The 15,040-nt window shown below is 40.8% G+C and overlaps 1 protein-coding gene across 3 annotated transcripts in view; it reads right to left on the bottom strand.

The window, feature by feature from the left end:
- LOC105469700 (choline kinase alpha) overlaps nt 1-15,040 on the bottom strand; it is a 72,692-nt gene that overhangs the window by 35,242 nt on the left and 22,410 nt on the right. For all 3 annotated transcript variants that reach the window (XM_071074155.1, XM_011721103.3, XM_071074154.1), the window contains exon 2: nt 13,160-13,271. In XM_071074155.1, the coding sequence (XP_070930256.1) occupies nt 13,160-13,271 (112 nt within the window). The remainder of the gene's footprint in view (nt 1-13,159; nt 13,272-15,040) is intronic.

Here is a 15,040-nt window from a genome sequence, read left to right as displayed (position 1 = left end):
CATTTGAAGCAGATATTAAAATACATTGTATATTTAGTATGACATCAAACTTTTCTCTAACAAGTTAATAAAAATTATCTTCTATAAGTTATAAAACAAAACTAAGCTTTTTACATTTATTAGAAATTTGAACACTGGTTATTTAATATTAAGTAATTATTAAATTTTTTTAATGTGAACATTACTGTGGTCATTTTTTAAAAATCATCTTGTATAGATACAGACTGAAACATTTACAGAATAATATAACACCTGGAATTTGCTTCAAAATAACCCTGGGGGAGTAAATGAGGGAAAAGATGGAAGAAGACTGGCTGGTGAGGGGAAGATGAAGAATGGACACTGGGGTTCATTATACTCTTCTACTTTAGGGTATATCTGAAATTCCCCATAATAAAAACTTTTAAAAAATAAACATTGAAATTTCAAGACCTAAGAAATCAGAATGTCTCAATTATGCCTAAGACACCCAACTCCATAAATATACTGAAAACCACTGAATTCTACACTTAAAAGGCACATAATAATAAAAAATATATTGCCACTGGCTTCCTCCCACCTTTCTTTCCTTCCTATTTTGGGCTTAGTTTTCAAGAGAATCTTAAGTTAGAGTCATATATTCATTAGCCTGTGATGTAGGAAATAAAAGAGGCTACAGTGACGGCATTAATTAAGGAGGCGTAATTACTATTTTAAAGCTAGCTTTTAAGAGGTGAAACTTTAAAGAAAAATTTGGAGACTGGGTCTCGCTCTGTCTCTCAGGCTGGAGTGCAGTGGCAGGAATAGGGCTCACTGCAGTCTCGACTTCCCCAGGTCGAGCAATCCTCCTGTCTTAGCCTCCTAAGTAGCAGGACCACAGGCATGTGTCACCATACCTGGCCTTTTTTTTTTTTTCTTGTAGAGGTGGGATTTCACTGTGTTACCCAGGCTGCTCTTGAACTCCTGAGTTCAAGTGATCCTCCTGCCACAGTCTCCCAAAGGGCTGAGATTACAGGCATGAGCTGCCATGACCAGCCTGAAAAAGATTTTTTGATTGGCCAAGAACTTTTAAATTTAAAAACGAAATTCCTGAAAGTCTAAATTATATTAGCTAGGGAGTAAAATGAAAAAATAGAGGACCTTCATTTTTACTTTAAATACTTCTATACTTTAAAAAGTGCTTAAAAGCTTGTATTATTTTTATAATAAATACATTTGGTGCAAGGTTTCAAATGTTTACTTTTCTAACAAAATTGCATTTTAAGGCTTTGGGTTTTGTTTTGTTTTTTGTTTTTGATACAGCGTCTCATTCTGTCACCTAGGCTAGAGTGCAGTGGTGCGATCTCAGCTCATTGCAACCTCTACCTCCTGGGTTCAAGTGATTCTCCCACCTCAGCCTCCTGAGTAGTTGGGATTACAGGTGTGCGCCACCACGCCCGGCTATTTAGACTTTGTATTTTAAATGAGACTATGAAAAGCAGTAAATGTTCATATTATAGAGCATGGGTTTTCAAAATGTTCTACTTCATGCTTTAAAAATAAAATGGGCCAGGCACGGTGGCTCATGCCTGTAATCCCAACAGTTTGGGAGGCCGAGGCGGGCAGATCACGAGGTCAAGAGATAGAGACCATGCTTGCCAATATGGTGAAACCCCCTCTCTACTAAAAATACAAAAATTAGCTGCGTGTGGTGATGGGCGCCTGTAGTCTCAGCTACTCGGGAAGCTGAGGCAGGAGAATCGCTTAAACCCAGGAGGCTGAGGTTGCAGTGAGCCAAGATCACACCACTGTACTCCAGCCTGGCGACAAAGCGAGACTCCGTCTCATAAAATGAAATTGTAAAAAATCAGTAAGTAGTAAGACAACTCCAGGACCAAGAAGGAAGAGACATCCCTTTATCGTATTTTGTGTTAGATGATTTTAGGATTCAAAAACCTACTTTAAGTTACCTAATGTTCCACAATACAGCAGGTGTATTTCTTTTAACCTATTTAAGCCATCAGACAGAATAAACTTACTTGGCCAGTACTTAATGAAAGACTTCTCTAATACTGAGGGAAGTAGGTTTATGACTAAATGAATAAAGCCCCACTGGGAGATGAAACAAACCAGCACCTCAGTTTTCTCTAGAGTCTGTGCATAGTAAGAATTGGTGAAAGTGGCATAAAGAAAGTGTCGTTAAGTCACATAGAGCTATCATTTAAATGTCATTTAAAACATCTTTAACATCTGAAACATTTATCTTCAAAGTGTCTTTAAAGGTCCACTACCTACATGAGCTGCTTGTGAGACAGATTTTAAAAAGTGATGAATCAGCTACAAAGAACACCATGTCATCAATAGCAAAATAAATTGGAAATGCTATTTAAGAAACCAAATCATTATTGATTATGGATAATATAATATGAGCCAGGCACAGTGGCTCACGTCTGTAATCTTAGCACTTTGGGAGGCTGAGGGGGGAGCAGATCATTTGAGGTCACGAGTTCAAAACTATCCTGGCCAACATGGTGAAATCTCTTCTCTACTAAAAATACAAAAAAATTAGCCAGGCCTGGTGGCAGGCGCCTGTAATCTCAGCTATTTGGAAGGCTGAGGCGGGAGAATGGCTTGAACCTGGAAGGCGGAGATTGCAGTGAGCCAAGATCGCCCCACTGCACTCCAGCCTGGGCAATAGAGTGAGACTTCATCTCACACACGCACAAAAAAATCATAATACAGAATAGAAACAGGTACTGTTAAATATAATGGTGGCTGCTGAACTAAAATGATATACAAATGAGAGTACAGGTTTTTTGTAGAAAAAAATTTGTGCCATCCATTTTTTAATAGAAAAAAAGAAAAATACATACAAAAAAAGAAAACTAAGAAACATGGATAACATTCTCTTCTTCCTACCACTCCTTCCTCACCAAAAAATAACTAAATGGATCATTCACCTTACTGTCTCTTTTAAAGGCTTTACATAAAACAGTAAATTGATTGTGACCTTTTAAAAATGTTTTGAGACCTATAAACAAATAAGTAAGAATAATCCTTTCTGGGCGCGGTGGCTCATGCCTGTAATCCCAGCACTTTGGGAGGCCAAGGTGGGAGGATCACCTGAGGTTGGGAATTTGAGACCAGCCTGACCAACATGGTGAAACTTCGTTTCTACGTAGAATACAAAAATTAGTCAGGTGTGGTGGCGCATGCCTCTAATCCCAGCTACTCAGGGGACTGAGGCACAAGAATCGCTTGAACCTGAGAGGCAGAGGTTGCAGCAAGCTAAGACCATGCCATTGCACTCCAGCTTGGGCGACAGAGTGAGGCTGTCTCAAAAAAAAAAAAAAAAAAAAAAAAAAAAAAAAAATATTCCTACTCAAAAAAAAAAAAAAAATCCTAAACTTAATTTCTAGGATATCTAAATTTTGGTCTGGGAAAATAATCCATCTTTCTACTAATCTGGTATTACCTTCCTGAGCTGAGTACTGAACAACTCCCAGGCCATCGTATTCACCCTGAGAACAGGAGCATGTGGTACATCATTCGGATTCAATTCAGTAGCTGTGATGCCCATTTGGTCTTGGAGTGGCATGCTTCTTTACTGGGTAGCCCGTGGCTTCAGAGACCCTTAATACCCACACTGGTCATCTCACCACACTCAACCCTCTAGGAGAGAAATGATTTTTAATACAGGCGTGGCATCTGTTATAATCCCTGGCCTGCCGAGTCCCTGTTGACGATGCAGCTATGTTCCATCTCAGGAGAGGTGGGGCAGGAAAAAGCCTGAGAACCATGACTCTATAGAATGTGTTCAATTCTACAGAATTGAAAGAGTTATGCAACTCTTTCAATTAACATTTGGTTTCTTTGCAATATGTTTTCCTCTCAGAGTTATCATGGACCCTAACCTTATTTCTTCCTGATTTCTATGAAAAAAATGAAATCATCCTGTATTTATTGCTTTTATGGCTTCTTACAGCACTTTCTTGAACTCCTGACCTCAGGTGATCCGCTCGCCTCAGCCTCCCGAAGTGCTGGGATTACAGGCATGAGCCACCACGCCCGGCAACTTATAGCACTTTCTGAAAACATTTTACAGAACACATTAAAATGTGAGATCTCATGCAATGATTTAAAGTATAGCTTATGTTATTATCTAAAGAGCACATATGAATTACAAGAATTTAAACAGATAAGTGATTTCTAACATTTTATGGTAGTCTCTAGAGTGTCTTCAATTATCCCAAGGACCAATCTAAAACAACTTGATCTTTTTGGACACTAATAATTTCAAAATTGGATGACTTGATGAACATCCCTAGGAAACTAGAACTTCTAAAACATTTTAAGCAACATAAGCCAATAGAAAGACAGATGAGTGGAAACCCAGGTTTTTAAAAGGCCCATTTCGGCCAGAAGCGGTGGCTCATGCCTGTAATCCCAGCACTTTGGGAGGCCAAGGCGGGTGGATTGCGAGGTCAGGAGATCAAGACCATTCTGGCTAACACGGTAAAACCCTGTCTCTACTAAAAATACAAAAAATTAGCTGGGCGTGGTGGTGGGCGTCTGTAGTCCCAGCTACGCAGGAGGTTCAGGTAGGAGAATGGCGTGAACTCAAGAGGTGGAGGTTGCCGTGAGCTGAGATCGCGCCACTGCACTCCAGCCTGGGCAACAGAGCGAGATTCCATTTCCAAAAAAAAAAAATAGAAGAGGCCCATTTCAGGAAGTTCTCAAAATGTATGTCTGATCCAGGGCAACCTGCTGATCCAATACTCCCCAGACTTCCAAGACTAAATAAAATACCTTCCCTCTAAGTATCCCAAGGGTTGACTTGTAAGCAACACCTTTACAGGAAGTGCGCTTCACTACATCAGATCAGCACTGCAGAGCTCCCTAAGGTCTCAGGTACCCAGTGTATGAAAGCACACTGACTGGTAAGGACAAAGAAGGACGTTTGTTTCTAATTCTGACCAAAATATCAAAATATATATGGTGTTTCCTTAATGCTGGAAGTGGTATGAAGGAAGAACTTGATTACTTCAATTAAATTATCAAGTTGAGGCCCATAAACTTCTAAAATTCCTAAATGTTTGTCATTTTCTACTGAGGAAACAGAAGAAAGGAATCTGATTTGCTTTGGACAAAAAAAAAAAAGTGATATATTTATTACACAACATTCTGAAATCTTAATCACTGTACCTCTTTAAGCACAGCACAAACTGTAGCTGGTGCTACTTAACAAGCATTACAACTTTCTTTTTTAAAAGCAATTCTTGAATCCAAGAACTAAAAGAAAGAAATTAAAGCTGTAGAGAATGCTCCAACTTCAGAGGTCTCATACTATACCGTGAATCGTGTCTGTCACCTGGAAACCAGAGTGCTCCAGGCACGATCGCATGGACAAGCCTGCAGCAGAGAACACATGCACATACAGCTAAAGTGGTACATTACCCCCAACGCCCTTCACTCCACCCAACATAAAGACATTCCTTCCCAAAGAGGGGTGGGCTGCGGTCAAACCATCGTTCCATGGACCAGAAATCCGCATTGGCTTCATGCTATAAATCCCAAACATTTAATACCAGCAAGACAAAGACACTTTGAATATGTAAAAATTAGACATAGTAGTCTGTGGTTTATTTGGTTATCAAAAGAAGGCACCAAAGCAGGTATGGAAGGACTATTGGTAGTAATTTGGCAACTATCTTGGGAGAGTATCAGCTAAAGAAATGTTAGGTTAGCCCAAATGGGAACACACAACACGAGAAAAATGTTTCACTTCTGAGAGGGAAGTTTTGACTGCCTTAGGAATAAAGAATTAAACCATACTCAAAAGTATAATGGAATTTTTTTTAAAGCAGCGTGAACATGACAACTTCAATTCCTAATGATCCTAATACAATGAGGAAAAAAGTGACAATTCACAGAATTCAGTTACCAGGGACATAATTCCTTCAAGGAGTACCAGCAATACTGGTCTTTGCATGGTGTGACCTTAGTAACATAAAGAAATACTTTTTAGCAGCTGATTTCTCAGTAGCCAGTAGTTTAATATTAACTATTTATGAGTTATCCATATTTTATTGTGGCTTAATTTTTAATTAAACTGGGGCTAAGAGAAAACAGGGAGGAAGACATTTGTTTTCTAGATTCAAAAAGGACGGTGTCTCAAATTTTACTCTTTTGAGTTGCTAATACATATCTGCGTTGTGCCTTGATGCCTTTATTATGGTTAGTACTCAAACAAGCACTAATATTAGCCTTCTATTACTCAAAAAACAAACAAAAACAATTTTCCAGACAACATTCAAGAGAGATCTTTGATGTGTATTATAAACATTCATGCCTGTGAGACCGCTCATAACGGTGAGGCCAAATCTCTCCATTCATGCACAGAAGGAAGTGGCTTAACACAGAGTCACTGTTCTGACAGAGGAAGGGACAAAGCAATCCTCTGAGACTTCCGCCAACTGGCACAGGTTACATTGAAGGAACAATACGTACTGACATTTGTGTCTTCCACAATTCATGATAAATAAGCAAACTGGTTATTTGTAATCAGCCAAACTTGCTTCTCTGAAAAGGCTGCTACTGGACGTTGCAGAGCTCATGTTCCTTCCCAGTATCAGAAAGGAAAAAAATCAAGTTACATTTATAGCTAATTTTATACATTTACGCTCTCTTCTAGCAATTCTATCTCTTTCCACAATGCAAAGGCTGACCTATTCCCAAAACTTCTATTAAATTATCCTCCTTTAGCTCAGGGTAGTTTCACAGTTGAGTTTGGTTTTCATAATCTATGCAGCTAATGAAAATAACCTCATTTCCATTAAAATTAAAGATAGTCTATGTAAAACAGACACTAAATTATATTGACATGCATTACTTTAAGATCAGACCAATATTTTTATGTTTAATAATTTCCTACAAATAATATTCTATAGCTGTGTGTGTCTTATCTTGTTCATATTTTCAAAAGGACCCATTCTTGACCTTGACAAACACAGGAATTTTCATAAGCACCCTAAAACTAACACAAATCCTAAACAAAAACTCCAGGATACAGTCAGGAAGTCTGCTTCTGTCTCATCTTAGATAGAAATAGAGGTTAGAAGAGACAGATGTTTGTGGGACAGAAGCTGTGGGGCCGAACCCAATCAAAGTTTTACCTTGGCTTTTTGGCACTTAACCCTTAGAGAACTGTACCAAAGAGCAGTCATTTCAGTGTCACTATGGAAATAAAGGAAATTAGACATCTTACAATGCCAAGATGAAGAAAAATGAGAAAGTTGAGAATCATCTAGTTATTTTAAACCAAGTCACCTGTAAATCATTTGCAGATCAAAGAACGTGTAAAATGTTACCACCTCTGATTCTCACAGAAGTAAAATGTTCAAAAGCTTAAAACAAGGAAGGGAAATAGAAAGAAGGGACATACTAAACTAAATCTGTCATATAATTAAGCAAAAATGCAAAATACTCTGAGAAAACACATAGGCCTATTATTTGTGCAGTAGTCTTTTTTTTTTTTTTTTTTTTTTTTTTGAGACGGAGTCTTGCTCTGTTGCCCAGGCTGGAGTGCAGTGGCCGGATCTCAGCTCACTGCAAGCTCCGCCTCCCGGGTTTACGCCATTCTCCTGCCTCAGCCTCCCGAGCAGCTGGGACTACAGGCGCCCGCCACCTCGCCCGGCTAGTTTTTTGTATTTTTAGTAGAGACGGGGTTTCAACGTGTTAGCCAGGATGGTCTCAATCTCCTGACCTCGTGATCCGCCCGTCTCGGCCTCCCAAAGTGCTGGGATTACAGGCTTGAGCCACCGCACCCGGCCTTGTGCAGTAGTCTTCAATTAACATTTTTCCAAGGAATGAATTCTAGCCCACCTTGAAGGATGCTACAGCTGCTTTTGTAAAGTTGGCTTGGGAGATACCAGTTATATTTGTATAAATACACACACATGTATAGGATGTGTGTATGCTTTCCTATGAGGTAGAGCAAAAAGAAGGAAAGCAGAAGATTTGAGTCACACTATATTTAATTCTCTCTTTAACCCTTAATTTTATGAAAGTAATGTGATTTATTATTTGGGGCTCTGTATTTGCTCAGTCACATCTCTCAATTAATGCAAATCTTGACAATTTATTATCAATCCTAACAATTTATCATAAATTCTGGCTTTTTTTTTTTTTTTTTTTTTGCTGTGATAGGAACAAAACCCTCACTGTAGACCATAAATATCTCCTTCCATTGTAGGCCAGATTCATTCTAAAGAGTTGGCTATACATCAGCAATTTCATCACACCTAGACCGCAGCAAAAATAAATAATAGAAACTTTAAAGCTGTTGAAAATATTTGGAAAGGAATTTAAAATCCCTGGCACAGTGTGTGGCAGCTCAGCTCCTAAAGCACACAGCAGCTGTTGCCTGGCTCGCATCTCAGAAGCTTCTAAGCCTGCTCTTTACTTTCCTTCTTTTGTACCTTAGCCATCTTTTGGAGTTGTTGATTTTGGTTCCCCTCCTCATGTTGTCACAGTACTCCCAATGACCAGCACTCTCCAATGGCCATTAATATCTGAAACTCTTAACTGGCAACAAGTATGCCTGCTAAACTCCGCAGAGCTAGGAAACCAAATATATTGAACTCTGTGACTCTAGGCTTCATGGTTTACTAAGTTTAAACTACAACCAAAAAAGTGTGCTTGAACTAAGGACTTGAACAACTGAATAATTACATTGAAAATACAGATTCCCACCTACAAAACAAAGAAATAGTTTTTTTCCAACAAAAATGAGTTTGTTGTCTATGTCAACTGTCAGATTGTCAGAGGTATGCTTATTATCCATGTAGAAAACTACTAATTTCCCTTCCGGTTTTTTTTGTTTTTGTTTTTTGAGACGGGTCTCTCTCTGTCCCCCAGGCTGCAGTGCAGTGGCATGATCTTGGCTCACTGCAACCTCCACCTCCTGGACTTAAGGGATCTTCCCACCTCAGCCTCCAAAGTTTCTGGGGAACCACAGGCACATGCCAGCACGCCCAGCTAATTTTTTATAGAGACAGGGTTTTGCCATGTTACCCAGGCTGGTTTCAAACTCCTGGACTCAAGTAATCCACCTGCCTTGGCCTCCCAAAGTGTTGGGATTACAGGAGTGAGCCACCATGCCCAGCCCTAATTTCCCTTTCTATCCAAGGTGCTTTCAAGTATGGTTTCACCTTACATCAGTAGATATAGCTTCAGGAATGGAAACTCATTTAACATTTGCCTAATAAAAACATAATTGAGAAGCTAAACGTGGGGTACCTCCCCCCAAATTGTAATTATATGTAAAACATACTCTATTCTATTAGTTTGGTAAGAGTCAATTACATTTTAAGTGGCTTAAATAATTCTTTTTATTTTTCTTAGTTACTTAATAGTCTTTTTTCTTCGAAATAAATTAGGACATAGAATTCTGTTCAAACAAATTTTATTTCCACACATTTCTACTGTATTTAACTACTGTCAGGTACTACTTCCACAATGCTAAAATTTCAAAATGGAAAAAAGACTAACAATAAATAATAATAAAGATAATGAATCTTTATTAGAGGAAGGCTAATTGCCAAGTTGTAGGCTATGCTGCAGCTGGCTTTTACTAAGTGACTCATATAATAAACCAGAACATTCTCGAGCTGGGCTGTCCAACACAGTGGCCACGAGCTACATGTCACTACTTTAATTTAAATTAATTAAAATTAAAAACAATTTAAAATTCAGTTCAACAGTCACACTTGCCACATTCCACATATTCATTACTGACATGTGGCTGGTGATGAGTGTATCAGACAGCACAGATGCAGAATACTCCATTACTCCCATCACTGTAGCACTGCTCTAGAGCACAGGATTGAACTCCTAGGTTAGTCTAGCCCGCAGAGGAGCACCTTGTAACACATTTAAAATGCTTCTTATTTAAGTTAGAAATGAAAGCCTCATAAATCAGATTTAAACAATAGTTTTATATCACATGTAATTTCAGCAGCTATTATTTTAAAAGTGTTGTATAAATGCAAAACACACAAAATAGCAGAAATGGGACTTAACTGTTGCAGAATCTAAACAGTCCTCAAAGGAAAAATGACTATCAAGACATACCAGGCCAAGCGCAGTGACTCATGCCTGTAATCCTAGCATTTTGAGAGGACTAGACGGGCGCATCACTTAAGCCCAGTAGTTTGAGACCATCCTGGGAAACATGGTGAAACCCTGTCTCTACAAAAAATACAAACATTATCTGGGTGTGGTGGCTCACTCCTGTAGTCCCAGCTACTCAGGCGGCTGAGCTGGGAGGGTCACCTGAGCCCAGGAGGTCGAGGCTACAGTTAGCCATGGTTGTGCCACTACATTACAGCCTGGGTGGCAAAGTGAGACCCTGTCTCAAAACAAAAAAAGGCACATCAGTAAAAGTGCCAAAATAACAATGGAAGATTTTTAAAACTATACTCTGAAACTGCAACTTGATTAAATTTAAAACCCAAGCTGCATGGTGAACACAAGAATCTTTTCTGCTTGTGTATTAACAGCAAGGGGTCTATGTTTTCAGTTAGCATCAATTGTGGTCCTAGCTGGATGCCAGCTATCTGCACCTAATGACAAAGTGACCATAGATATCCTCAACAAGCGTACACATGTGTGGAATAGTTATGTACCTTCAAACATACTAACTTGTTCCCCACATTTTTTAGATCTTAACCATTTCCACAGCTTGACAGAGTCAAGGAAAAGCTATCCAATAAAAGGGTTTCTTCACATTATGACAATTTTTTTAAGAATTAACACCTAGACTGCCAATTTGAACTTTAATATTGCCAAACATATAATCAAATATCATATGGATACGACCTGCTTTTTAGATTGAGCTGAAATAGGCCGGTCTTCTAAAAAGTTTAGCTTGAGGCTGGGCGCGGTGGCTCAAGCCTGTAATCCCAGCACTTTGGGAGGCCGAGACGGGCGGATCACGAGGTCAGGAGATCGAGACCATCCTGGCTAACACGGTGAAACCCCGTCTCTACTAAAAAAATACAAAAAACTAGCCGGGCGAGGTGGCGGGCGCCTGTAGTCCCAGCTACACAGGAGGCTGAGGCAGGAGAACGGCGTAAACCCGGGAGGCGGAGCTTGCAGTGAGCTGAGATCCGGCCACTGCGCTCCAGCCCCGGCGACAGAGCGAGACTCCGTCTCAAAAAAAAAAAAAAAAGTTTAGCTTGAAAACTACTCTATTTCATTAAGATAAAATGGGCCCTTCCAAAGAAGATTAAAAAGGATATCAGGGCCAGGCGTAGTGGCTCATGCCTGTAATCCCAGCACTTTGGGAGGCCGAGGCAGGTGGGTCACAAGGTCAGGAAATTGAGCCCACCCTGGCTAACATGGTGAAATCCTGTCTCTACTAAAAATACAAAAATTAGCCGGGCATGGTGGTGGGCGCCTATAGTCCCAGCTACTTGCAAGACTGAGGCAGGAGAACGGCATGAACCCAGGAGGCGGAGCTTGCAGTGAGCCAAGATTGCACCACTGCACTCCAGCCTGGGTGACAGCAAGACTCCATTTCAAAAAAAAAAAGGCTGGGCACGGTGGCTCACGCCTGTAATCCCAGCACTTTGGGAGGCCAAGGCGGGCAGATTACGAGGTCAGGAGATCAAGACCATCCTGGCTAACATGGTGAAACCCTCTCTCTACTAAAATTATAAAGAATGAGCCGGGCGTGGTGGCGCACACCTGTAATACTAGCTACTCGGGAGGCTGAGGCAAGAGAATGGCGTGAACCTGGGAGGTGGAGCTTGCAGTGAGCCGAGATCGTGCCACTGCACTCCAGCCTGGGCGACAGAGCGAGACTCCATCTCAAAAAAAAAAAAAAAAAAACACAGATATCAAAATCCTACCACAGGCCAGGTGTGGTGGCTCACGCCTGTAATCCCAGCACTTTTGAGAGGCTGAGGCGGACAGATTACCTGAAGTCAGGAGTTTGAGACCAGCCTGGCCACCACTATGGTGCAACCCTATCTCTACTAAAAATACAAAAATAGCCAGGCATGGTGGTGTGCCTATAATCCCAGCTACTCAGAAAACTGAGGCAGGAGAATTGCTTGAACCCAGGAGGCAGAGGTTGCAGTGAGCTGAGATCGCACCACTGCATTCCAGTCTGAGCAACACAGCCAGACTCCATCTCAGGAAAAAAATAAAAAAATAAAAATCCTGCCACAGAAATATATCAACCTGGCCAGGCGCAGTGGCTCATGCCTGTAATCCCAGCACTTTGGGAGGCCACGGCAGGTAGATCACTTGAGGTCAGGAGTTTGAGACCAGCCTGACCAACATGGTTAAACCTCGTCTCTACTAAAAAAATACAAAACTAGCCAGGCATGGTGGCATACATAACGCCAGTTACTTGGGAAGCTTAGGCAGGAGAATCAGTTGAACCTGGGAGGCAGAAGTTGCAGTGAGCTGAGATCGCGCCATTGCACTCCAGCCTGGGCAACAAGAGTGAAACTCTGTTTCAAAAAAAAAAAAAAAAATACATCAACCTAACATTTCTATTGTGGTCAAAGAAATAGTAAATTCATGACATTAATAGTATTAATGATAAACCCAGACAAGCTGGGATACCCTGTAACTGAATAATTCAATAGATACTTTAATTAAGAATTAGATTATTTAAGTAATATAAAACTTTAGAAAGATTATGACTATAACAAACAATTCAAAGTTTTAAGGAAATCTCAAGAGAAATAGTTATTAAATTCAGCTTCATTGAGATCATACTTTGTTAACTGGGACTATCCTCTAAAATCTTTTGGATTATGTTATAAAAACAATACCTTCTCCACATTAGAACTTTACAATCTAAATCTGAGCTGAAAATTTTAATCAATATGTAGAACCAAGAATCATCAAGCACTATTTAAGATTTAACCAACGTTGTACCTTCTCTGGATGTGAAACTGGGAATACCTGTACTAGTTTACTAATAAATAATAACTAAAAAAGAACAGGAATTAACTCAGAATGCAAACCAAGTTGTGCAGCCCAATTACAGTAAAAGCAATATACTTAAATATCTTTAGTAACACCATTAAAGTATTTAAAATCTCTTTCCAAGGTATCTCAGGAAAGAAGATTTAAAATGTTAACAGGATCCCCCCCCTCCCAAAGTAGCCTATCAACTCACCATCTGCAAAATCGCTCCATAAAGTCGCAGGAGCACTTTCCGAGGCTCATCGCCAAGGGTGGCTGTGGTATCAGGTAGGGAGCACTGGAACAGCATGTTGCTAAGGCCGCCTCTGTCAGAAATAAGAGGATAGTAAGTATCTGTATTGCAGGTGAGCTAAATCACTCTTCTTGGATAAATATGGATGAAAAGTCAGGGTTACACAATAACTGTTCTCATCTTATCTCGATTTATTCTCCCAATTTAACTCCATGAGTCACATTAAAAACAGACAAATTCTCTGTCTATTTAATTTCTAGAGTAGAGGTGGGGAAGCGTTTTTGAAATCGCCTGTGTGGGCTGGGCGCGGTGGCTTACGTCTGTAATCCCAGCACTTTGGGAGGCCAAGGCGGGTGGATCACAAGGTCAAGAAATCTAGACCATCCTGGCTAACACGGTGAAACCCCATCTCTACTAAAAATACAAAAAAATTAGCCAGGCATGGTGGCGGGCACCTGTAGTCCCAGCTACTTGGGAGGCTGAGGCAGGAGAATGGCATGAACCGGAGAGGCGGAGCTTTCAGTAAGCCGAGATCACGCCACTGCACTCCAGCCTGGGCAACAGAGCGAGACTTGCCTGTGTGTACCTCCACATGCTGTTTTCCTTTAGAGAAGAAAGAAGAAATGCCCTCAGTCCTGGGAAGGGGAAAGGCATCCCAGATGCATCCCTGCAAACTCATATTCTTCTAGAATCCAAAAATCTCCATTATATTTCTATAATTAGCAGGTTAAAATCTTGAGGCAATATTTAAACGTTCTTCTCTAGGGCTTTCCATTTGATATGTATTAATAGTTCCAAGATCTTCTATGCTAGTGTTACTAAAGATCTGTCAACTGATTTTGACTAGGAGCTTGTTCAAAAAACTTCCAACATTAACTGGTTACCAGGGCCTTCAGATGAAACAGAAGACCTCCATACTCTAATCACACACCAAGTAGGTAGCTAAGCAAGGAATCAAATTCAGGCATATGGCTCCAGAGTCCTTGCTTATAACTAACCATAAAGAGTTGTCAAAGAGATAGGAGGCAAAGCTGAAGAGCACCACATGCCACATTAAAGATGTCATAGGAGGCCTGGTGCGGTGGCCCACGCCTGTAATCCCAGCACTTTGGGAGGCCAAGGTAGGTGGATCACCTGAGGTCACCTGGCCAACATGGTGAAACCCTGTCTCTACTAAAAATACAAATCAGACGGGATGGTGGTACACACCTTGTAATACCAGCTACTTGGGAGGCTGAGGCAGAAGAATCGCTTGAACCCAGGAGGCAGAGATTGTAGTGAGCCATTATTGCACCACTGTACTCCAGCCTAGGCGACAGAGCGAGACTCCCATCTCAAAAAAAAGGAGAGGAGGCCAGGCGTGGTGGCTCACGCCTATAATCCCAGCACTTTGGGAGGCCGAGGCGGGCGGAGGTCAGGAGATCGAGACCATCCTGGCGAACACTGTGAAACCCCGTCTCTACTAAAAATACAAAAAAATTAGCCGGGCGTGATGGTGGGCGCCTGTAGTCCCAGCTACTTGGGAGGCTGAGGCAGGAGAACGGCGTGAACCTGGGAGGTGACGGAGCTTGCAATGAGCAGAGATCGCGCCACTGCACTCCAGCCTGGGAGACAGAGCAAGACTCCGTCTCAAAAAAAAAAAAAAAAGAGAGGAGATGAGAGGGGAGGGGAGGGGAGAGGAGAGAGGAAAAAAGAAAAATGTCATAGGAGCTGCAAAATCACCTTCCATCAGGACTACTCTCTATAAACCTCTATGACACAAAAGTCTCCGTGTCCTATCACTGCTATAACAAATTACTACAAACTTAGTGGCTTAAAACTTTAAAACTGAAAACAGATTCT

The sequence above is a fragment of the Macaca nemestrina genome, chromosome 12 (assembly GCF_043159975.1).
Source record: "Macaca nemestrina isolate mMacNem1 chromosome 12, mMacNem.hap1, whole genome shotgun sequence".
NCBI lineage: Eukaryota > Metazoa > Chordata > Mammalia > Primates > Cercopithecidae > Macaca > Macaca nemestrina.
The sequence above is the reverse complement of the archived record's forward strand: the minus strand, read 5'-3'. Positions and strand labels throughout refer to the sequence as shown.